Here is a 25843-nt window from a genome sequence, read left to right as displayed (position 1 = left end):
GCCGTGACTGTGCCGGTCCTTTTTGTCTGCCTACTAGTTTTAGTGCTATTGCTCGTCCTCTTTTACAAGATCTTGAACAAGGAGGCCGAGGGAGAGTACACCATCCGGCGTATAGTGTATAAGGAAGGAGGGGTCAGGGACCGAGTGAGAGGAGCAGCATTAGCTCTGGAGACACGTCTTGGAGTCCAGCTGTGGCCTCGCAGCGAGTCTGAGGAGGACGGAGAGGAAATGCAGGATATGGAAGATGAGGAGGGAAGGGTGGAGGAAGGTGATAGCCAGGGGTATGACAGCGAGGGAGGTGACCAGGAAGATAGCGAGGGGGGTAATCAGGAGCAGGGAGAAGGAGGGGACACGTCAGGCGATAACTCCAGTTTGGAGGATTCGGAGGCGGGGGAACGGACCAGGCTAACGGACGAGCCAGAGAAAGGGGAGGAAAAGGAGGAGAAAGATGGGGAAGGCAAAGGCGAAGCAAGTGGTGGAGCTGGACTGTTGATAGATCTACATCAGTTCTCTGGCAGTGCGATCTGGTCTGAGGAAGGGGCAAGTGTCAGCAAGGAGAGCGATGTGACTGCACTGTGAGAGCAGAATGAAAGAGAAAATGGTTACACAGATTAGTTGTGAAGTATGTTTTCCAGAAACTTTATGTCCCAATATGAAAGTGTAAATGCTTTTCCATACTAGTGTAAAAATCCTGGTAACAGCCTATGAAACATCTTCCAGCTCTTTAACCGCAGAATGTAAACTTTAGACGTGACCCTGGTGTCCCGCAGGGCTCGTGTCGTAGCTCCACTTCCTGTTGAGGCATCAGGATAGAAGAACTGGTTGATCAATGAGGCTGTTATCAATTTCATACTAAATTACATTTTGAATGTTTGCTACAGAGGTTTTAAATGTTTGTATAAGAATGTACCTCTTCTAACATAAAACTGGGTCGGCCAGTGAAGAAACAAACTTGCCTGTATGCGTGCTGTATATTGTGGACTGTGGCATATCATTTTGTAATGTTTCAAATGTTTTGTTCTAATTCACATGGAAATTAAAAAAATGTGACCTGTTTGACTGTTGACTGTTCGTATCATTCTTTATTACATATTTAAAGATTAAGCAATCAATGTAAGTCAATGGTATAGGTGCACTTTGTAGTTTTGGGGAAGAAATATTAATCAGAAGAGTTTGTGTTCATGACTGAATAAACAAACCAACCTTAAAGGACGACACAATTCATACTGTTTTGCTTTGTCTAGAAGTGGTGGACCCTGCCACCTTTCTGACTTCAAACACAGTTCTGAGGACATTATAGTGTTTCCTCAGTTATGGAAAATATAAATATTTCTGAGCTTGTATATATTCTCCAAAATAGTGCCCCTTTTAATAAAACAACACACTTTTAAGGGGCTCTTTGTAAAAATCTGTAGCAATCTACATGTATTTTTAAATGTTTGTTGGCCATATGTGGGCAGATTGTGATGCCAACACAAGACACTTTGTTTTAATGCAGAATTACGGGCATTTCTTGTTAATGTGATTAATTTTGAGCGAAAAATACAGCAGGGCCATTGCCTTGACATATATGTGAATATTTGTCTCGGGTGTCTTCTGAATGTATCAGAGGACAGTTCATAAAAAGGTGGAGGTGTGGTACACTATACTTAAAGAAATAAAAGGTTACTTTTACGCACAAGTAGAACAACAGTAACTAGAGCTTATCAATACTGATGCATACAAATACTATTGTTTTCTTCGTTTAGCCAATGGGGATGTAGCTCAGTGGTAGAGCGCATGCTTCGCATGTATGAGGTCCCGGGTTCAATCCCCGGCATCTCCACTGAATTTTGCCTTCGTTCGTAACAAAGCACAGTGTTAAAGAAGGTGATCTATGAATATTTTTAATTAACATGAAATCCCCACAAAAACGAACACGCAGTTTATACAAGAAATTAAGTGATCAACTACAGCTCCAGATAAGAGACGTTCGTCATTGGCCACACGGAGCGCTTGCTCAAATCTGATTGGATGTTAGAGGCCTTCTAGGCGTGGGAGTGTTCACGCACGCGAGTGTCAAACATTTATTTTTCGCCGGCCAAATAATTGTGACTGTTGTGTGTGCCTGTGTGTTTGTGTGTGTGTGTGCGCGCGTGGTTCCCGATCGAGACAGCATGGACGAGCAGATATTCTGATGAGCTCGAGTCCAAGTGGATCAATCAGCGCCTTGGAGCCACATGATTAATCAATTATGTAAGAACAACTCCGGGATTCTACCTGAAGACAAGACATTCTCTCAGTGACAGATGGATCCAAAGCACCCGAACTGTTCTACAGAGCAGTGATTTGACTGGAGACGCTGGAGCCGATCGATCTGGTAAATATTAATCTCATCTTCTTTGTGCCTGCCTCAGCTTCCTCCTCTTCCTCCTCCTCCTCGCTGCTCAGATTTATCTGCCACGAACGATCGAAGCATCCTGTCACAGTAACCTACTTCACCAGTGCCGCACCACCGCCACCATCCAAGTTGCATTTCCTCCTCTCACCCTAACTTGATTGTGCCGGAGAAATGATTTCAGTAGACGTCACTCATCTGCATAGGGAGTAAAATGCAACCATCCTGCGAGGCTTTGCGCCCCGAACCGCTCCGTGTCCTCTCCGCGCGATAAACGGACCTACTAATTGCTGCGTAACCGAAACTACAAACATGGAAGGTACGCTTTGCATGTAGTGTCATCCCCATATATATATTTATATCCACAGATAGGAGACACATCTGGGTTGCAAACTGTCCAAGATGGATGCAGCGCCGCTGTGCGCAGGGATGCACGGTGGAGCGGCGGCAGGGGATCTTTAAATGCCCGTCGCCTCGTCGCATCATATGTGCCGCCGTGTTGTCACTGCTATCTTTTCACCTTCGCAGGAGGAGGATGTTACTAGCATCCGCCGTGGTGGTATGGGAATGGCTGAACGAGCACGGACGCTGGCGGCCCTACAGCCCGGCTGTCTGTCATCACATCGAGGCAGTCATCCGGAGCGACCCGCGGTGTGGTAGTGTGGTCCTCGGCCAGGTGGACTCTCGCCTCTCGCCCTACATCATCGATTTGCATTCCATGCACCAGTTCCGACAGGACACAGGTGAGGAGCAAGGGGGGGAGACACACGGCAGAGAGGGGTGTAGCGGTGCAGCCGGGCCCGAGGTGGAGGCCTCCACACTGCTCCTGTGTGTCTGCTTTATCTATCCGAGCCTCACGCACCGTCCAGCTCCACCAGAGACCACCTTTATATATGTGTGTTTTTATTTTACATCATCAAATTTAGTCTCCCATTAGGTGACAATACACCTGTCTGATTACAAGTGTGTGTGTGTGTGTGTGTGTGTGTGTGTGCGTGCGTGCGCGCGCCTTTTTAAAGGAGGGAATCTCAATCAGATGTTTACGTCTAAACAAACTCTTTGTTGTCTGATGACTGAATGAACAAACTGACCTCAGACAACAACGACACGCTCGCTCACTGTCTATGCTTTGTTTATATGTGGCGGACCCTGCCACCTTTCCAGCTTCAGACAGTGTTTGACCTTATTTTCCTCTCTAAACCTCCCTTCCTCCAAAACTGTGCCCATTTCAAAATGGGGATGTCAAACTGATACATGGAGTGTATATAGACGTAACATGATAGCAGTACACCTGCCCTTTGCATCAGTACCTCATTGATATTGTAAATATTAAAATTCTTGAGTTTGAATTTCTTCCCCCAATCTACACAGTGCCCGATTTTAAAGGACAGATTTTGTGCGTCTGTGATTTTGAAAGGTGTCCGTGGTGAAACGATTCTTGGTCCTGTGTGTTTGTATCCTAGCAGCTAAAGTGTCCACACACAGTCAGGAATCATCTGCAGCCCTCAGCTTCAGCACTGCTGGCCTTAATGGCAGAATAAGGACACAAGAAGTCATCTTTCAGGAGTCAGAGCTCCGTAAAAGAGAGGCAGGCAGAGAAGTGCCAGACAAAGCAGGGATCTGTCAGTCGTCCAGCTCTGGCAGAGACCCCAACATTTCCCTTCTTTCCCTCAACATTGGCTGACAAAAGCCTTTGTGCAGTTTGTTTTTCCAAACCCGGCAGAAGCTGAATTGGTGAGAGAGGCGAAGCAGGGTGCCCCAGTCTGAATAGGAGAACGGGAGGAGGGTGGAGAAGGGTGGGGAGGAATTTCAGGAGTCTGAGGTCATTGATAAAATGGGGTTGATGGGAGCAGATTTCATGAATGAACTCTTCTGTTGTCTTGTTACATGTCGGTGTCACACATATACTGTATGGTTTGTTTCTCAGATGACTTGTGCTTCAAAAGCTTCGGTGCACTTTTCATTTGCACATTTAACTGAAGCCAAAACCGCTCCGTGTACACGAGATGTGTTTTTCTACTTGGTGGAGTCTCTGCGTGTTTCAGGATTAGATATGTGAGGGCTTTACAGTACGAAGACTCTGTAGAGTTTCTCTGGGCACCCTGGGAAAGCAAACACAGCCAGCTTTGGGTCGGATCAAGGCTGCCAGCCAATCAGAATTCAGCACACTATGTGCTGTTACCAGGGGAAACCTGTTTGCCCAAATTCTTAGCAAGCAAACACAGACATGTTGAATTTGTTAGGGTTGCGATGTACTCGTCTACAGCAAATAGTGCCACAGTCAGTCTCATACCTCCTACTGCATCCACCTCCCATCACCCAGCAGCATGATCGCAGCTGCAGTCCAGACACGAAGATGCTCAAACTTTATTGTCACAGTAGAAATCTGTCAGATGTTTAGAAATCCCCTGACATGGAAGAAGCCCAAACTCAAAATCTCTCTCCTCTCAAAGTCTAATGATGTGCATGAATCTTTAGCATTGCTCTGATTCTGAATCCCTGCCTCAGGTACCCTTCGACCGGTACGACGTAGCTTCTACGACCCCACCTCAGCGCCAGGCCAGGGCTGGTTGTGGGAGTGGGAGAACGACGCTGGAAGTTGGACGGCATACGACACGGAGGTGGGCATCGCCATCCAGGCGGCACGCGATCGGCAGCAGCCCTGGCTGGACCTGGCGCCGCTGGGTTTCTGCTACCTCATTGACTTCGAAAGCATGACCCAAATCAATGGACAGACGCAGCGCTGCCGACGCATCCAGCGCCGCTCCGACCTGGCTTACCCGCTGGTGTCAGGGCCCCTGCCCAAATCCCACCACGCCTGGGGGCCGATGTCCATGCCCAGCCATGGAGGACTGCTCGGCGTGGATGTTTCAGGAGTGGGCATGGGGATCAGGATGAGCAGCAGCGGGACTGGAAACGGGAGTGCGTACCCCAGTGGGGCGCTCCCTGCCTCGGCCATCACGTCCCTGGGACAACCCTGCGCCTGTCAGCAGTGTATGTTGGTGCTTAGCGTCAAAGCGGGCGCCATGTCGACTGCTCACACTCTGGGTCGGAGACCGCCACAGACCAAGCCACCTAGCCCCAAAATCAGCAGTCACCCTATCCCAGGAGGGTCGTACTCACTAACCCTCCCTCGGCCTCCCTCCCTGTCCCGCTCATACTCCCCTCACAGGACGTCCATAGTTGGGGCGACAGGTGGCTTCAGTGTGGGCGGTATGGGTGGTCCTGGAGGATTTGGTATCATCGGTGGTAGCGGTGTCGGCAGTTCCAGCCTCGGTTTCGGAGGAGGCTATCCCCACTCTCTTTCCCTCCTTGGCTCAGCTACCGCCGCCCTCTCCATCTCCTCCAACCGCCCCCCTCCGCCACCTCTGCCCCCTCCTCCACCGCCTCCTCCTCCACCCTCCACCACGCTCTCACCACCCGCCGTCCCCCCTCCTCAACCCTCCACTTCGTCCTCTCTGTCTGCTTCCTGTTCCGCCCCTTCAGTGCCCGCTCCAGGCCCTCCTCTCATCTCCACGGCTGCCTCCACCTGCACGCCCTCGCCTTCTGCCCGTGTCCTGGGCCCAGTGTCTTCATCTGGTGCTGCTGCCTGCGCAGCCCCTCTGCCGCCCCGGTCCAGCCTCGCAGGGCTGAGCCGACCTGCACTGCAGCGAATCGCCATGGCTCAGTCACGTGCCCTTATCGCCTCTGGGTGAGTAGACAACCACTGTATGAGGGTGTGAGTTCACATATCCAAAAAAAAGTGTTTTTTTTCAATAGAGCATATTCAAACAAGATTCACTTGTTGTCCGTTCAGCTTAAAGCTGCAATAATCAATATATTCAGCTGCAGTTTATCTCAGCTCTAAAAAGACCATTTTAGTGACTTTCAGCTCGTTGTTTTGGTTTTCCGACCCACAACTTTACTGCTTTTGTTCCATCTAACTACACAATTTAATTTCCAACTGCAGCATGCAGCTGTTTTCAGAGCGAGTACTTCTAAACATCCATTCCATTCTAGTGAAACTGTGGCTTAAAGGTTTCAGTGGAGGCCATGATATGATATAAAAACAAATGGTGGGTAGCATATCACCAGAGTAACCGTTAACTGCAGCCCCTTTTTAGCTCGTTAGCTCGTTTAGCCATGCAGTTTCTGTCAAGACTGAGCTTGGAGCACCGGGGGGAAGTGTTGATGTTGAGCTAGCACAGGAGCTTTGGGCTAGCATGCTAATTTAGATAGATATCTCTGCAACAGAACCCAGAGTTGACACAATGTCAAAACTGTTATTTCTTCATATTCTGTTGATATTTTGCATTACATTTTGAATGTTTTCGACTACAAATCATACATATTGCAACTTTTTAACTTGAAAGTATTTTTCTCAGGAGTTTGGCCACAGTCTGCCATCTATAATGGGTACAGTGTGCATATAATAATTGAGTCTGAATGCCAGCTGATTGAGGATCGCCACAGACTACCTTTCTGATCGATACCCTGTCTATGAAACAAAATGAGACCAACTAAACAGGATATGCAAGGAAATCGATTTAGACAGGAATTCCTCATTTGTTTGAAGCCCTCATTACACATTGTCTGACATGAGCGCTCATTAGCATTCACAAGCCTTTAATCTTTGAGACAAAGTCCATCAGACTCATTCATTTCCACGGAAACACAATGAAGAGCATTCACACCGAGCAAGCCGAGCTGTGTGTTTCACATTCCAGACATTCGTCGTGTGACCACTTAATGATGAATTTGCTTCGCATACACACACTCCTACACATAGTTTGTCTTATGGTTTTCATGCAAACTCATTGGGAGCTCAAGGCATTAACAAACCAGAAAAGCCTGGAAATACTTGTGTGTGTGTGTGTGTGTGTGTGTGTGTATGTGTGTGTGTGTGTGTGTGTGTGTGTGTGTGTGTGTACAGGGAAGCTCTGCTGATTAAAACCTCAAGCTGCATCACATCTGATACATGGGCTGTTAACAAAGACAGGACGCGCCCACAGGTTGTACTCAGCAGACCCCATCTGGAATGTGTCTGTAACATCTGGGATGTCTCCATTGTTATGGAAAGCTTGATATTCTCATCACTCGTCTCCGTACTGGAGAGTTCTCTTCTAGTTTGTGCACAATCTCGACATTAAAACAGACGAAGAGCAAGAGTCTTGTGGTCTTTTAGCCTTAGTATGTAGAGGGGTGCATCTGCATTCTGCACATGGTGCTAATAGCAGTGCTAACGGTGCAGATAGTTGCTGTCACCAGTTATCATTATCATTAAAGGTGCGATATGTAAATTCGCTAACTGTTGCTGCCCTTAGCTAGTTAGCTCAGTTAGCCATGCAGCTAGTAGTTAAGACTAGGAGCTCTGGTGCTAGGGGAGGGCTAGTGTTTGCACCTGGCTCTGGAGCTTTGGACCAGGATGGGGCTAGCTGGTTAGCACGCTAACTTCAGTGGATATTAGAGCTTTATTATGTCAATACTCAGACATCATAATGTCAAAACTGCCCTTTGTTCACATTATGTTGATTACTTTTAGTTAAAGTATCAATATGTAAGATTTTTAGTAGAAAAAGTGCTGAAAATAATCAACAGTATGTAAACTAATAACAGTGTTGCCGTTATGATGTCTCTTTATTGTGTTGCACAGATATCTACTGAAGTTGGCATGCTAACCAGCTAGCCACAGTTCCGTCCTGGTCCAAAGGGCGGCTGTGGCTCAGTGCGGGTCGTCTAGTGATCCAAAGGTCACCAGTTCGAATCCCGGCTCCCCCTAGTTGCATGTCGAAGTGTCCTTGAGCAAGATACTGAACCCCAAATTGCTCCTGATGAGCAGTTGGCGCCTTGCATGGCAGCCTCCGTCATCAGTGTATGAATGTGTGTGTGAATGGGTGAATGTGGCATGTGTTGTACAGCGCTTTGAGCTGTCGTTAGACTGGAAAAGCGCTATAAAAATGCAGACCATTTACCAAAGCCCCTGAGCTAGTGTTGTAAACAACAGCAGCCTCCCTGTCCTCAGAGATCCAGTCCACACTGCTAGTTGCATGGCTAACTAAGCCACCTAGCTAAAGGCAGCTAGCTACCGCAGTCAATAGCAGTTAGCGGTTAGTCTGGTGATTTGTTTTGAGGCTGAACTCAACAGGTGGCCTATTCGAACATTATGTCCTTTTCATTGTTTTTATTTTTTCAATCAAAACTCCTGCATATGGCATATGGCTCGTTTTTAAAAGCCGCTCTGCACTCAAAATTGTGTTTCACTTACCACTGTTTCAACTTCACTGTGCAGAATGATGTATGTTCAGAATACGACTGTAGAATGTGCTTTTCACTTTTTTGGGGGGGGAAATGTTGCCTGTGCATTCATCTTTCAAAAAAGAGACAATCTGCATAGAATTTTACGTAATAATAGATGTAATTTTTAGAATATGTTTAAGACCTTTGCTGTTGACGAACCATATCAGAGTATTTTTTTAAATGTCCTCAGCCGTGTGAAGGGAGTGTTCGACAGCATCTCACTGATGGCCTCAGAGATAATGAGACGGATGACTCACCAGAGTAAACGTTTAAAAAAACAGAGGAAGTTGAGTTAAATACGTATGCGTCAATCAACACCCAAAGACTCGAAGTGTGACCGCCAGCTTTTGGTGTCAGCATTAGTGGAAGAAGGAAGTCGCAGTAGCCGGGTGTGGTAGCCAGAGGGCGCTGGTGAGCAGGACGTGTGTGGATGGGCTCGGGGACGCTTCAGAGAAGCTCTCAAACTGTCTGTTCTGCAGCTGGGTGTGTTTGTGACATTGTTGTGAGCGCGGCGTCTAGATGTCATCATGTTCCAATTATAGCCGCTCTTTTTATAACACAGTCGTCTCGCCTCCCTGACAGAGATCTTACTGGGGTGATCTAGATTCCTTTTGTTATGCAGTTATTATAGCGATGCGAGAGATTCTGCAGTTCATGTGCATCCTGCATTATTCAGACACAGGCGGTGGCTTTGTGTTTTGATTGCGGGCCTGCGTGCACTTGGCTGCTTGTACTGTGATTAAACCGCCACATGTTGAGGATAATTTGCCAACCCAACATTGCCCCAACAGAGCACCACCGGCTTTCTGAATCCTCGCATTAAGCAATCCAGCTAAGCCTCAGATTTATACCAAATACCACCGGCTTAATATTCCCGCGTCGGGTAATCTCTGTGTTTTGTGTCAGGTGAGCTGTGTGGCTGACCCGTTCATTCAACATATCAGGTGAGAGCACCTGCTGCTGCGGTAAAAACAACAACGTCACAGGCGAACGAGAGCCTCTCTGATCCCGCCAGCGTGGGATTCCCTCTGCTGCTCGCCCTTCTTTTCTCCTTCTACTGTCTCCTCTTAATGCTCCTGCTGTCATCATCTTACCGCTTAATCCTTAAATTCATAGCTGGCACCGCAGGGGGACCGAGGGGAAACACCCCTACGCTATATTTGATCATTTAAATCCCTACGAGTACACGTAGCGTGTATATGATGCCTCTAATTTATATATTTGATCATTTAAATTAAAGAATAATCAGGAAAAAGTGGATGATTGACTTTTTGAAAGATTGCCTTCATCAGCTCCCATGATGTTCTAAGTGGTCTGTTCATTTTGCTGTTGCCAGATTGGATTTGATGGTTTCCAGCCAAGTAATTGCACAAAATATGCTCGGATATAAAACAAAAAAACAAAAAAACAAAAAAAGCCAAAATATTATTAATAATAAACAAAAGCAATGACTGACAACAAAATGCGAGCACCGTAATGTATTTAAAACCCAGAGAAATCAGCCAGCCCGTTTTACTTCCCACAATGCAACCCTGAATATCGCCCACTGCTCGCTGTGTGTGACTGAGATTTCATTCATATTTAGTCGCTCTCAAAAACTCAGAATTGGTACAAAAAACAACCAAAAAAGCAGCCACCGCTCGGCTCCACCTGCACGCTCTGCTTCGCTTACCAGCTAATCGCTAACTGACAGTTTTAACAACGCTTTTGGGACGATGTGTTGTCCCAGGAATAATTGCGATAACTTGTGAAACTGTTATTTTAAGGCCATTTTGTGCCTATGATGATGATAAAATAGTAAATAATGTCACAACAGAGCGGAGCAGTGATCTTTTAACTTTCTAATTATCAATATTTTAAATCTTGAATATTGAATATTGACATTGAGACAAATTAACATCAGTAATCTGAAAAGACAATCACCAGAATTACACAATGTCATATTATTATTATTATTATTATTATTATTATTATTATTATTATACACAAGTGTAAGTTAAGTGTCCTTTAAAAAAAACAAACAAGAAGGATCGTTGAGCTGATTGTTCATGTTTGCTGGGAGAGTTTGCCAGCAGCAGTGAAATGGAGCAGATGATTTCCAGAAGAGGTGTCACAGATTAACGCGGTGACGAGAGTCGGTCCACACACCTGTCGCGGTGCTTTCTCCTCTCGCTGCAGCCGCTCTGATTCCTACAAGTGTGTCACCAGCACCAAAACCTGCTGTGACGTTTGTGCCTGATCAGACCTTTTTTTCCTCCTCCTTCGAGAGTTTATATTTCGATCAGACATGGTCTCAGGTGTGAGCTTGTACCTGCTTAGTGAGTATGAATGCATCTGTGCTGCCATATGCTGCAGCTTGGTCTCCTCCATCATCCAGAGGTCCAGATGGAAGCTGCTCCAAAGCCACTTAGATTAGCCGGGATCAAAGAAAACGTGACGAGCTGCTTTTTTTCCCACCCTTTCTCTCCCGTCTCCCATCTCCGTCTCTTTAATCTCATTCATCGTCTTGCTTGCGTGGTCCAGTTTGACACGGGTCGGATCCAGTCAGTCGACACGTGGTGCTACTTTTAGCATCATGTAATGCGCGTACGCGGGAAGGTCACGCGGCAGCTTGCTGGCAATTAACCTGTGCGCCACACTCCTGACTGTAAGTTTATATGTGTCACTGTGCCATTGTTTGAATTCCCACCAGTGAAAACACAGGACAGAGATTAACCCAGGAAACAGATCAGATTATGTTCATGATTACTGTCAAATAATGTGTGAACATTTGAGTCAGTTTCACTCATTTTGAGACAAGTTTTAAAAAAGAAATTAAAAAAGAATCCACACTCCTAGACGCATTTTCAAATATTTAATTCGTAGCAATGTTCAGCGGATTGATTCACGACTCACAGGCATGAACCGAAGACCAACGCCTGACATCACCCACGCGGCTCTTTCAGATTGGACCTGGATAAACACAAGTCATAAAGAGCGCCCTGCTGTTCACCACAACGTATGGTGACATGTATGAATATTCACAGTCTATAAAAGCAGTTTGCGCTCCGCAAAGAGAAGAGGTCTAAAAGTGGAAATGCATTCAAATACAATACAGAAGATAAATAGACAAAATGCATCATGAAAACAGCATGAACGGTGATTAAATAAGAGTAAACACTGCAGGTGGAGAAAGACTGTAAACAGACTGATGAACACTAGTGCGGGTTTTTATTATTTTGGTTTTAGTTTTTGCGCATCACAAGTCAGGAGACGAGATTTGAAAGGCAACAATAAGACGCAAAGAATGAAAACACCTTAGCCAAATATTCTTAAGGATGCTTATATAATTAAACTTTATGATAATAATAATTCACTGCTTACAAACAGTGAAATGCTTTATGAACCATTTGTCAGAAAAGGGTGTATTGTAAAGCTGCAGCTCTTTAATGCTACATACATGTTTGATGAATACTGTTATAAACATTATAAACCGTCACAACTGCTTGACAAATATTTGATAAAGCATGTCATTGTTTGTTACAGTGAAATATCTGTTGAGTAAAGCTTTAAAAGCTATAAATGTACCTTTTTTTATATTAATGATGCTTATTATAAAGTGTCACTCAAGTACCTCCACCTGAGGAAACATTCTTCTATTCGTTTGAATGTGAAGAATCGTATTATTTCCGGTTGAAGAAGGGTAATTCCTGTGTCAGCGACATGCCTTCATTAGTGCGTGTTGGTGTCTAAACATAGGTACACAGGTGCACTTCCTTAAACCTGAAGGGACTGCAGGTGCCAAGGTGACATCTACATCATAGGGGTTCAGAGGGTGAAATAAGTGGATAGCTTTGATCGGCATTTTAAAGTGTTTAAATCATCCCGTCCAAACCTGAGTTTTGGGATTACAATCTTTATTTTAGGATATAGTCATGTGTGCCCCGTTCTGTCAGCCTTCTGGCAGCCTGGCAGCGTGACATGGTCGCTGACAGGTAATCCCTCCTGTGACGAATCACTGGCCTACAACCAGAGTTGAGTCAACAGATGGGAGCGGGTGGATTAGCTCTATAAAAGAGGAGCGGAGACGTGACACCTGCACGTAAACAGATGAAGAGGGAGTCACTGAAGATCTACTGTACAGAGCTACAAGTGGGAGCTACTGCTGGAATATCTTGAGTTGTCTCGGGTCTCTGGTGCTTCCAAGCAGGAAAAATGACGATTATTAAAACTGGCAGACCGTAAGTACACACCTGAGACTGGACTGTTATAGTGGCGGGCTTTTATCATGTGGTTTATACACATGTTAAGTAGCAGAAGTACAGTATGGCAGCAGATAAGGATAGTTTGACAGTGTATTGGTGTCATGTTAGAAACACTTTGGGCTCCTTCGGCATGATTATGGACTTAAGAATTAAAAATAAAACAAAAGGTTCCTCTGAATGTCTTTTATGTAGTCCATATACTTAGTTTGACCTCTCGATTTTTAAAGGGCCGCTATGTAGTTTCAGAATTTTGAATATTCAGAATATTACTGAGGTCCATAATACGAACTCAAATATTCATGTTTTCCATAACGAGCTGTTCTCAGGGAAAAATAAGGTCCCAGATCAATGTCTGAAGCTAGAAAGGTGGCAGGGTCCGCCACCAATAAAAAACAAAGTAAAACAGGATGAAATTGTGTTGTCCTTAAAGGTCAGTTTGTTTATTCAGTCATGATGACGAACGTTTGTTTTTTTTAATTTGTTGAACTAAACTGAGTCGATGATGATCTTTCCCTTAGCAAAAAGTAGTATACTTGAAGTTCATTTTATTAAGTATGCTTGAGTATAAGTATAGCAAGTATACTATGGACCATGTACTTGTAGCATACTAGAAAGTATACTAATTTAATACTTCTTCCGACTAAATTGGAACATTTTAAGTTTATAAAAGTATACTTTAAGTATACTTTATAAAGCCATTTTAAGTTTACGGAAGTACACTTTCAAGTATACAACAAGTAAACTCATCTATATACTACTAGTGTACTAAGTATATACTTCTAGTCCACATTTTAGTTTATTAACATGTAAGTTTATAACAGGGGTAATACCTCAATGCAAATGTGTGTAGTGAAAAACATCTTTATTCTGTTAACTTTAATGTAAATACGAGTCAATGACTTGATCTTAATCTGCACTTAGATCAAGATATACTAAGTATTAGTACTTGTAATTTGGCAACTTCTAGCCTGAAATTCACCATTTATTACCACACACCCAGAGCTTAACAGGCGGGAAGTCTCTCCCGGAAAACACCCCTTCACTCACGGTGCCAACATTTTTATCATCTTTGTTAATTCGACACAATTTAACCACAGAACAAGGATGTGAATTAACCCGCAACCGTCTTACACATCATCTTATTCACAAACACATTCACGAACCATAATTACACCAACAACAACAGAATACCCAAGAGTCTTTGCGCCACAGTCCACAAGGGGCGTTACAGTATACTGAAGTACAAGTATAAGCTTTAGTATAAGTGTAAGTCTAAGTATTAATGTACTTAGTCTTAGATTATTCTTTATACTTTTCAGTATAAACCAAGTATACTTCTCTATACTTTTCTTAAGTGTATAAAATATAGTATATAAAAAGTACACTTCAAGTATACTGCCTCAGTTTTAGTATAAAATAAGTATACTTGTTGTACACTTGAATAAACTACTTTTTGCTAAGGGTTCTCCGGCCCCTTTAAGACCAAGTATCTTAACATGACTTTAAAAGGAGTTGGTTCAACATTTTCTGATCTTGTATTTCATACACTGTACTAAATAGCTTATTTTATTGGTGTCAAGTGTCTCCTGCCGCCATACGCGCCCTAATCTTAAGCCTTACATAGCCGGAAGTCCTGCCTGGCAATTACAGGACCTGATGGCAAGTCGTGACGAGCGACGTCTGTTGTTGTTTCTCCTCATGACTCGACAAAAGCTCCTTAACCTGCTAACATGCTGTTAAACGAACACAAGCATATGCTGCGGCCGGCTGTGTGTGACGTGTACAGGTGACTCATCAGATCAGGACTGAGGTGACCTGTAGATTAATGTTTGGGTGGTTTTCTGTGTGTTTCAGAGTGCCAACAGTTCCAGTGAAGAACCTGAATGGATCGAGCCCCGTGCACCCTGCGCTGGCAGGTAAATATATGGACACATCCAGTACTTTCTGTCTTCGATTTAATAAGATTCAGCTTTGAAGGGGCTTCCTACCTGTTAAAGTTAGTTGAACCTTACGGCTCTTTAAATAAACTTACCTGTCAGTGATTTACATCCATGGTTAGTAGATAATTCCCTGGATAAAGAGCTCATGAGGCAATGACTAAACCTCAAACACATTGTCTCACGTCCCCCCTCTGCTGGCTGTTTCCAGGCATCACAGGCATCCTGATGAGCGCAGCAGGTCTTCCTGTCTGCTTGACCCGCCCTCCCAAGCTGGTGCTTCATCCCCCACCTGTCAGCAAGAGTGACATCAAGCCTGTGCCCGGCCTGGGCCACTGCTGTCGCAAGACCACAAAGAAGCAGGCTCGTAAAGGTAGGGTTGATGATGATAACGTAGGATAGTTCTAGTATCCATCATGTGGATTTTGGTCATAAACAGATAGTCATACTTTGTGTTTTCGTCTTGTAGGCAAAACCCCTGAGGAGGTGGTGAAGAGGTACCTTCAGAAGGTCCGCAATCCCCCAGAGGAGGTGAGTTGTCCTTGGTTTTTAACCCTGACCCTGATCCCGATCCAGACCCTGGGTCTGCAATACACAGGACAACATTATAAGCAAACATGAAGAAAATAAATGCTCTGTATCAGAATGCATAAGTCATGAATCGCTCTCCCATCTCAGGACTGCACCATCTGCATGGAGGCCCTGGCCGGACCATCGGGCTACAAAGGCCCCGGTGTCGGTGGCATATCCCGGGCCGAGTCGGTGGGCCGCCTGGCACAGTGTGGTCACCAGTACCACCTCCAGTGCCTCGTTGCCATGTACAACAATGGCAACAAGGACGGCAGCCTGCAGTGTCCCACCTGCAAGACCATCTACGGAGTCAAGACTGGCAACCAGCCCCCGGGCAAGATGGAGTACCACGTCATCCCCCACTCGCTACCCGGCCACCCTGACTGCAAAACCATCCGCATCATTTATAACATCCCTCCTGGCATCCAGGTAAAGTCTGACCCATGTTTGCTTTTAAATATGGACACAGGAAATGTTTAGGATGAAGATATGAACTTTGCTCTTGCTCTCCAGGGCCCAGAGCACCCAAATCCAGGCAAACCCTTCACTGCCCGCGGGTTCCCCAGACACTGCTACCTCCCTGACAGCGAGAAGGGACGCAAGGTAAGCGCCAATTCCTCTCTTCATGTCAAACATCACGTGTGGCTTCAAGCTTGCGTAACCAGATTACCCTCTCTTCATCTCTTCGTCTAGGTTCTGAGGCTTCTCCTGGTAGCGTGGGACCGCCGGCTCATTTTCTCCGTGGGTACATCCAGCACCACCGGCGAGTCGGATACGGTCATCTGGAACGAGGTGCACCACAAGACGGAGTTCGGCTCCAACCTGACAGGCCATGGCTACCCAGACCCCGGGCACTTGGACAACGTCCTCGAGGAGCTGAAAGCTCAGGGCATCACCGAGGAGGAGTGTCTACCCAGAGACTGAACAGAGACATTCAAGAACCGGTGGAGTCTGAAAACACACGATCCCAGCAGAGGATCCAGACACATTATTTTCACAATCTGATCAAAAGAACAGAAAGGACATTTCCCACCAGAGATGGAACAAACTTCTCAAAACAAAACTCTTCACAGGAATGTTACAGAAAGTGTTTCAGCAGAATAAAATGTCCTGTCCGACTGCATGAGTCAGTTCTGATCCGAGGGGGGGGGAGTCGTTTTATCCTCCTGATGCAGTCACGGTGTCACCATCGCAGATGTTACTCAGCGAGACATTTGAGACCACTGTGCACATACAAGTCAGTGTTAGATTAAAAAAAAAAAAAAAAAAAAAAAGTTTATACTGTGAGACTTCATATCAAGAATGTAACTAAGTGAATTTTTGCTGAATTGATAAAAGTGTTTACCACGACTACTGCTGCTGCGGTGTGGAGCTGAGAGGAGGTCAGACTGAAGACAGGAAGTGAGGTCGCTGTGTTGTTGAGGTTTAGTCCACAAGCAGAAGAAACTCTTCACTGCAAGTAAATATTTCAAGTGTATAACTGGATATCTGAGCATGAATATTTGCTGACCTCTAGTGGTACTTTTCCAGAACTACATTCCTTTTTAGGTTTGATTTTTATGATTAAATTGTATTGTTGTATATTATGAATACTTGATATATTATACAATATTGTTTCCATTCTACCATGTTTTTATATTTTAATTTTACATTTTGTTTTATATGCCGTGTTTCTTTGCGTTGTTTTTTCGGGTGTGGCGTGACGGACTGAGATGTTGGGCTGAAGTGACGATAAGCTGCTGGTGTACCGGAGTTTGCCTGACATTTTATACATGTCATCTACCAGCCCCATTTCTTTCAAAAAATAATAATAATTATAGTCATTTTCAGTAATTTGTATTTGATAGTTTCACAAACTGACATTCCTTAATTGTTCTGCCCTCAGAGCATGGGTGCATTTAATGATAGCTTTCTATGTGTTCTTGTATCTGCGTTAATGTTAAGGACTGATGGAGGGAAAGATACTCTGGATTACACGATCTCCCCCCACGAGGAGTAAACTCCTCACAAAGCCAGGATTGGACCTCCTGCCTGAGCTCAGATTTGCACAGAGCTTTCTACTTACTATCAAAATGATCCGGACAGCTTGTATCTACTGTACTTTTGTGTAGGACACACACACACACACAGACACACACACACACACACACAGACACACACACACACACACACACACCAGCCTCAAATGCTCTAATCACACTACAAAATGTGGTCATCAGTTGTTTTTCGTCATGTTTTCATGAGCAGGTGCAGAAGACTATCTCGCGTTGTGGATCCAGCTTTGGCCAAAGTGGTCCAGTTAGTTTGCATTGGGTCCAATTGTGGACCGGTTTATAATGAGGTACGTTAGTTGAGATTCACAACAGTGTGTGCTGACATACTAATGTAGGCCAACATTAAAAGCATTTATACTTTATGATACTTTATGTATGCACTGTACTGTATGTATGTGTTTTATGTGCACAAATTTGCATTAAACGTTTTTCTAAGGTTCAAAGAGAAAACCGAGGCTCACTCTTCATTCTGTGTTTGGTTGATTGTGTAATGATTATTTAAGTCCATAAATGTGAACGCTTTATCGCGGTTAAGTGAGACTGTGTAACTTTTTACAGCGGATAGAGAGGTGAACCATGATTGATTACTAAGACCTGGTACGGTCCGCAGAGATTTCATCATTTACCCCATAGCCATTATGAAATAGGCGCCTGTAAAACTGTCCCCACCAACATCACTTATGACTCTCTCACTATGGCTTTTTTTTAACCATGGAGGTTTTATATTGGTAAAACTTTCCTAAAGCTGTGGATAGCAGTTTAAACATCTGTGACATCATCACAGTGTAAAGATGGGAGTTGGCGAACACACCAGGAGAGCAGCTCTCACTGGACTGAACAGGCACCACGCTGTCAGTGGCATCAAGTTTGATTGTAAATCTATGAAGTGAACAAACTCAATCGCTTTTTTGCGCCGATCATTCCAGATCAACTAACAATATGGCAGCAGAGTCACATCTTTGTAGTCCTAAATGACCATGGTCTTCTTTCTAGATACCCAAATGCCTTACGTTCTCAGGATTCTATATTTCCAAGGCCGTATATCCCAAGAGTCCTATGTTCCCAAGCTGTTATGTTGCCAAGGTCGTATGTTCCCAGAGTCCTATGTTCCCAAGGCCTCATGTTCCCAAGGTTCTATGTTCCCAAGCTGTTATGTTGCCAAGGTCGTATGTTCCCAGAGTCCTACGTTCCCAAGGCCTCATGTTCCCAAGGTTCTATGTTCCCAAGCTGTTATGTTGCCAAGGTCGTATGTTCCCAGAGTCCTACGTTCCCAAGGCCTCATGTTCCCAAGGTTCTATGTTCCCAAGCTGTTATGTTGCCAAGGTCGTATGTTCCCAGAGTCCTACGTTCCCAAGGCCTCATGTTCCAAAGGTTCTATGTTCCCAAGCTGTTATGTTACCAAGGTCGTATGTTCCCAGAGTCCTACGTTCCCAAGGCCTCATGTTCCAAAGGTTCTATGTTCCCAAGCTGTTATGTTGCCAAGGTCGTATGTTCCCAGAGTCCTACGTTCCCAAGGCCTCATGTTCCAAAGGTTCTATGTTCCCAAGCTGTTATGTTGCCAAGGTCGTATGTTCCCAGAGTCCTACGTTCCTAAGGCCTCATGTTCCCAAGGTTCTATGTTCCCAAGTTCTTATGTTCTCAAGGTCTTCAGGCCCTATATAGGAAAATATGACCCTGATAAACTTGGACACATGTAGAACTGGGAAACATAGGACACTTCTCATGTTTTCATATATCTCACATAAATCCAGAAACATGGGAACCAGGGAACATAGGAATGAGTCACATCACATTCGTCCTCCACTGTTCTGGTCGTGGTTACATCACGAGTCTGTTTGTGATGATCTCCTTCATCTTTGACTGACTTTTACAAGGACAATGAAATAACCCCATAAATGTTTAAAACCCACAAATACCGGCGCTGCCGTTTCATCATCATCATCATCATCATCATCATCATCTCTCTGGGATTTTACAGCTTTGTTAAATCCATGTCCGTCCAGCTGCTGACTTTGCGGTGAGCGCCAACTTTTCATTAGATTTGAGCCTTTGTACAAATATTCATGGACAAGACTAAATAAACTGGCAAAAAGGACCGAAGGGCAGACTTTAGCTACGTAGTTAGTTCAGTATATGTGAAGTACAGACATGTTCCTATAAAATGCAGTGGATCAAAATATCCTGCAGGTTTAATTACAAAAGATAAAAGTCACATTCTAGCAAAATGCAACTCACGTGCTGAGCCATGTGTCAATACTAAATATTCCTCCATATTGTAATCTTTTAATATACAGTTAAATTAGAAAGTGCAGATTCACTTTCAACTGACTATACATATAAAGTAAGTACTGGCATTTTAAATGGTTTAGTCTACTCTTTCCAAGTAAGCTGTTAATACATCTTGATCCTGTGTATAGTGGTTAGATATTTAGAAATCTATTGTGTGAACACAATTTTGACATTTTCCTCTATTATGAGCCAGACAAAATCAGAAATCTAGAAGAGGTTCCCGGCTGATCTTGTAATATAGTTAGATTTTAATAGAAACCCACATTATTGAACTGCGCTTCTAGACACAAGTGCCCCATGATCAGTTTATCTGTAGATTAGTCTGGCTCCTGGATTACAAGTCTGGATTACTTCTACTTTAATGAATGAAAAACAAAAAAAACAAAAAAAAAACATGTACTGAGATAATTAAACGCAATTATAGTGGACCCCAACAAGAGGATCCAGTCACAATACTGAAACAGACAGGGGTCAGTGGGTAGTATTGATTTAAAACGCACATTTAAGACTTACTTTATGATTTATCTAAACATAAAACAGACAGAACTTTCTCAATCTTGAAAATATAATGTGTTTTCTTCAAGGAGACGGTAAAGAAATAAATATAAACCCCATAAAACCCTTATTTCTTCACTTTCTGGGATACGGGGCTTTCAAACTGCACCCTGCAGGAGACAAACACACAAAGAAAAGACCTTTCACATTTTCAACTTTCATTTGCTCGTACGTTTCTGCGGCGGTTGAGCTTCACGTGTCCTCAGTGACAGATGTGATGGATTGGAGAAAAGCTGCCAATTTGCGGCATAAAAACGCACCGGCCGCCTGTCAGGTTGCTGGGGAGCAGATGGGTTTGGGGGTCTAATCGGGCCAGAACTGAGTTAAGCCGGAATGACAGCAACTAGTGGCACTAATAAAGATGAAGTGAGGTCAGACGACGTGCTGTGATGCTGACCACTTCTGTGCTTTTTCTTAAATAAACATGAGACAAAGAAGAGACAAAGAGGAATCGGGGCATCTACGTGTTTGGTCTAATGACGGTGAGGTTTTGGTTCATGGATATCCAGGAAAGAAAGGTCGTAACGGAGAGGGAGGTGGAGAGAAAGGGAGCGGGAGACAATGGGGAAAAAAAATGCACATGGCAGATTAGGATGCTGGAGATGGGGGTGCAGGGAGATCCGCCCCGTGCTGAGACCTGGAGGGGGGAGGGGTCTCCGCCTGGTCAGAGAAATCCTTCCTGCAGGGGTCCATTGTCTACAACCCATGGCTATGAATAGAAAGCTGATTACAGCAGTCAGCAGTTTGTACTCCATCGCAGGGGTGCCTGTGGTTGATCACCACATGTTGCCATTTTGTCTGATGTCTCTCCCCCTGTTATTTCACCCTAAACACAGCTCTCCAGTGAAAGGCTTTCGCTTGCCTTTTAGCTCTGAACTGCAGACTGGAAGTGTTTTCCTCTCCTCCACATCATGCCAGATAAAGCAAATCCTCCCTCTCCCCCGTCTCAAAATGACTTGTCTATTATTAAAAGCTTTTAAACGAAGCACTGTGTTGGCTGACTACCAAATCCATTGCCTTGTTGCCAGGGAAACACATACCCGTGGTCTCGGCTCTCCTTTTTTTTTTTTCTTTCTCCCTCCCTCCTCCCCAGAGGCTCATATTTCAAAACTGTCAGCAGCCTCATGCGCTCACACTGCCGCCTTTCAGCTAAAAGCTTTTTGTGCTGCCAGTGGAGGAGCAGCATGGAGGGGAAAGGAGAGCGGATGGGAGTGGTTAAGAGGAGAGGGAGGGAAAATGAAGGGCCTCCCTCACTGTTGCCAAGGCAACTTGATGTCACGGTGACATCACATGCCACTAAAAGCTTTTAACCGGATTCCTCTCCTGCCTTAGGCCCCATTTTGAGTCCTCTTTCAGCTAGGCTAGGGGGGAAGGGCACAGGCAGGACGGCGTGTGTGCCTTCTTGCATATATCACTCCCCTTGCAGCAGATTCAGCTCACGGCTCGTAGCACTGTAAAAGACTTTCAAATTCAACCTCTAAAGATCCTACCTCTGCAACCACGGTCAAGACAACTGTTTCAAACATGGCATCAGAGGACGGTTTCAGCTACCTAATGCCAGGCCACAGTGAGAAGCACAGACGGGCCCCGAACTGGACCGACGGTGAAATGAAAGCCCTCCTGTACGTGTGGGAGGAACACCACAACGAACTGAAAATGAGCAAGAGGAACGCCAAGGTTTACGAGAAGATGTCCCAGAGGTTCTTCCAGCTGACCGGAGAGCAGCGCTTCAAAGAGGAGATCAAGATGAAAATCACCAACATGTCTTTCCAGTACAGGCAAGTGCACCGAATCCAAAGTTATGACCTCAATCTCCAGCTGTTGCATGACTTTAAACATCTATTTCTGATCCGACAGGCGTTTGAAAACCACGGTCGGAGAAGGCGGGGAGACGCCGGACTGGCCGTATTATAAGCCCATCGAGAAGATCCTCTCAAAGCCGCTGGAGAACGGGCGTCTGAACTCGCTGGAGTTCCAGGCCTCGGCTGCAGGTCCCTCCACCTCCTCCCAGTCCACAGACAACCTGGTGCCCCTCTCAGAGGAGGGGATGATGGGATTCCTGCCAGAGTACACAGGCTCCTCAGATGAGATGGAGATAAAACAAGAGCTGGACTCTTTGAGCTCTGACAGTGAGCACACACAAGGCTCCAGGTAACAGGAACCACACAACACACATGTGGTGGGGGTGTGCTCAGCTAAGCTCAGCTAAGCTAGGCTAGCACCTCATTAGCAGGACTAGTTCAGCTGTTTTTATTCTCCGTGACTGAGAGTTAAACACTTTCAGCTGCTGCCTTCTTTGTGTGGGGTAACAAACTTTATTGCCATGATGTTGGTTTATCGAAACTGATATATTTCAATGACAGAAAGCAGCTAACGGAACAAATGAAGTAGCCTAAATTTAGCGTTAGCACAAGCGAGACTGGAAGTTTACTGTTTGGTTTGGTGTTAATCCCTATTTTCACACACTGTTTTCATTAAAATTATACATTATGAGACAAAGAAAAGATCTAGCTTCAGCCATGGCTAACTTTGCCATGTTTCTCTTAAGCTAGCTTTAGCTTTTTCTCTTGTTTTAGCTGTGTAGTCCACTGTTTGGTTTTAGTCTGGATTTTGGATTACTGCAGAAAATAACCTCTGTGGCAAACACAAGTTACCGGTAATGATACTTACATGCTTTGTTCAGCAAGATAATCTTCAAAGATGAACAACACAATGATTTTTTTTGAGCATAGATGAAATTGCTACAATTAAAAAGCTAACATTAGGCTACAAACAAACGCCCACATCGCAGTCACGTGACTTCAGCGTCACCACCACCACTTACACTATGACATACTATAAACTCATCAATCTACGAGTTGTAAAGATATAATTTTTTTTTTTATAATAACTTGCAACAGAAGTCCTTCTTTAAAGACGGATTATTGTGTAGATGAGTCTCTGATGTTTAACCTACCCAACCTCTGTAATCTCATTCAGCCTCTTGTTAGCAACCGCCTGATCTGACACATGTGCTTTTTAATTCAATTGTGAGGTCTTTATTGACATCTTTTATGTTGTAGAACAAATAAGAAAATGTGAATGTGAAAATATCTCAAGCTAAGCAAAACACATCAGGACGTTTACCAAAAATCCACTCAAAAACTCCACTGAATGTGAGACAAGGGGACCTGATGTGCAAAAATGCTAACCCAATTCTTGACTCATTCTTACGGCACTCTTTCGGTTAGTTGGTAGTCTGGTACTTTAGTTTAATGTTTAGATCATAGGACCTATGATGACCTCTTGAATCCAGAGGTGGTCTCTTATTACAATACTAACAGGTCCATTCTCTGTTCGCCCAGCTCACACCCGACGTCGGCCAGGAAAAGGCGTTCCAACAAGCACATGTCCATAAAGAGAAAGAAACTGCGGGTGATGCAGGCCATGTTGCAGCAACAGAAGAGGTCGAGCCGAGCCATAGAGGAGACGTGCAGGGAGGTCCGTCGAGCCATGCACCAACAGAACCTCCTCCAAGTCCAGTGTCTGCAGCTGCAGGAGCGTATGATGAATCTTCTGGAGAAGATGATCCAGCCGCCCGCTGCCACGTCAGCATCATGGGGTCAGGGTGGGGTCAAAGATCCAGGGAAGCCATGAAGTGTGGGAGTTGTCTGGAGACGATCGTGTTCTTGTCTCACCTATAGCCTCGTTGAAGCCAAAATACAAAAGTATATTAATTATGGCTTTCAGTTTAACATTGAACAGTGTTAAAGGTGCAATATGTAAGATTTTTTGTTGAAAACATTTAAAAATGAACAAAAATTAGCATTTTTGACATCGTGACATCCGTGTATTGTGTTGCAGGGATGTCTATTGACGTTAGCATGCTAACCGATTAGCTCCAGTCAGTCCTTTCAAAGCTCTTTCCAAGCTAACAAGCTAACTAGCTCACGGCAGTGACAGTCAGCAGCAGTTGGCGGTTACTCTGGTAAAAAGCCACAGCCTTTTGCACTTGATTATGATTTAGACAGTTGGCCAAATCTTACATATTGCACCTTTAAGGTTTACCATGTTGCATATGTCAAAGTACCGTATAGCTCTTTTCACTGGTACAGAGAGTTAAAGAAATATGCTGTTGCGACTTCTGAAGGTGTCATGAGCCTGAAAATGGTTTGGAGTATGCATTTTGAGGATAATTGTGTTGTATCTTCCTCACCCATTCAAACCCCAGTGGAAACAACAGCCTCGCAAAAACAGATGTATCTTTTCACCTCACCTTTTCTCTGTGCCAAAATAATTACAAGTTTGGAAGGTTTGATGCCACAACAGGGCAATTTGTAGCATTATGAAGCAGGAGTTGAGGAAATAATCCATGCTGTTACTGGAGTTATAGGAGAGGAGCTGTCAGCCCTCAGACATGTCTTTGTTGTGCTCAATAGAAAGTTCACATCAAGGTACATTTGACTGCTTTCAGCTGATTTAACTGTTCAAGGTGAAAATCATTTCAATGCAATAAATAAAAGTCTGACGTGTCCATTAACTCAACTTCCATTCATGTGCAGGAACTCCGGATTGTGCGTCACTGTGACCACACAGATGGGCAAACTGCCTGCACACGAACTGGACTGAGTACATACAACATACACAGTGTTAGAAGGGGCACTATGTAGTTTTGGAGAACAAAGACAAACTCAAAAACAAAATTACAATACTGATGTAATAATACAAACTCAGCAATATTAAGCTTAAAGAAGCCAGGCTGTTTCAGAGGAGATAATGTGCCAACACTGTTTGAAGCTAGAAAGGTGGCGGAGTCCGCCAAATCTATCTAACCACATGGACTTGTGTTTTCCTTTATGGTCGGTTTGTGTATTCAGTTCATGCAGTCATGGAAACAAAGAGAGTGTGTTTATTTCTTCCCTAAAACTACATAGTGCACCTTTAATCCTGTGTGGCGCCGTGCTTTTAAGATCAAATAAAGACTGAGTGAAAACCTTCATGACAGAAACAGATTGTTTTGTCCCCTGAGTGTTCAACACGTTAATATGTAAAGATGTTCTGTTCTTATTTTCATTTTTCTGCTGAATTAAAACAACACACAGTCTACACTCGTGCCTGGTCGTTCATTGCAACTGCGGGGTAATTACTGAAATGCACATTACACAGAAGGTACGGCCCAAATCTTAAGGTCTTTGCCTTTCAGCCTATTTTAAGAGGATTTGGAGAAACTGGGGATTAAGTTAGTTCCACCACACTGTACACCAACTCTGCAGAAGTCACCTCTTCATGAAAATACAGTGCAGTTTGCACAAGATGTCTGCCATCTATCCTCTGATACATCAGTAAATGTATAAATGAGCAGTGGACTGTTTATCTGTATCACTGGTACATTGATAATCCAGGTCTTCAGCCCAGGTGTGGGCTGCACATGTGTGGTGACGTCATGTGTCAGACCGTTGCAGCCCTTTGACCAGAGGTGTTGTTGACAGACCATGTGCAGAGAGTCCAGAGTGGAGGAGGCTCACAGGGACGTGTCTGAGGACAACAACTGCACAGAGAGTT

At 44.4% G+C, this 25843-nt stretch overlaps 2 protein-coding genes and 1 non-coding gene across 4 annotated transcripts; all 3 read left to right on the top strand.

Annotated features, from left to right (window-relative positions):
* The first annotated feature begins 1753 nt into the window (after positions 1–1753).
* trnaa-cgc (transfer RNA alanine (anticodon CGC)) lies at positions 1754–1825 on the top strand. Its single transcript has one exon. It is a non-coding gene; the product is annotated as a tRNA-Ala (tRNA).
* A 252-nt stretch (positions 1826–2077) lies between these two features.
* Positions 2078–17908, top strand: dtx4a (deltex 4, E3 ubiquitin ligase a). Of its 2 annotated transcripts, none has more exons than XM_030430796.1 (9): positions 2078–2359; positions 2906–3120; positions 4886–6068; positions 14752–14813; positions 15046–15207; positions 15304–15365; positions 15513–15833; positions 15918–16007; positions 16098–17908. In XM_030430796.1, the coding sequence occupies exons 2-9, from the start codon at positions 2913–2915 to the stop codon at positions 16326–16328; spliced, it is 2319 nt and encodes a 772-aa protein (XP_030286656.1). In that variant the 5' UTR covers positions 2078–2359; positions 2906–2912; the 3' UTR covers positions 16329–17908. The 2 variants fall into 2 exon arrangements, with proteins under 2 accessions (XP_030286656.1, XP_030286654.1); XM_030430794.1 differs by lacking the exon at positions 2078–2359 and adding an exon at positions 2381–2696.
* Positions 17909–21454: 3546 nt separating this feature from the next.
* Positions 21455–23938, top strand: msantd1 (Myb/SANT-like DNA-binding domain containing 1). Its single transcript, XM_030430844.1, has 3 exons — positions 21455–22080; positions 22160–22453; positions 23647–23938. The coding sequence occupies exons 1-3, from the start codon at positions 21827–21829 to the stop codon at positions 23936–23938; spliced, it is 840 nt and encodes a 279-aa protein (XP_030286704.1). The 5' UTR covers positions 21455–21826.
* Positions 23939–25843: the final 1905 nt, after the last annotated feature.

Source organism: Sparus aurata, chromosome 10 (assembly GCF_900880675.1).
Source record: "Sparus aurata chromosome 10, fSpaAur1.1, whole genome shotgun sequence".
NCBI classification, from domain to species: Eukaryota; Metazoa; Chordata; class Actinopteri; order Spariformes; family Sparidae; genus Sparus; species Sparus aurata.
Note: the sequence above shows the minus strand (reverse complement) of the source record. Positions and strands in the feature narration are given on the sequence as shown.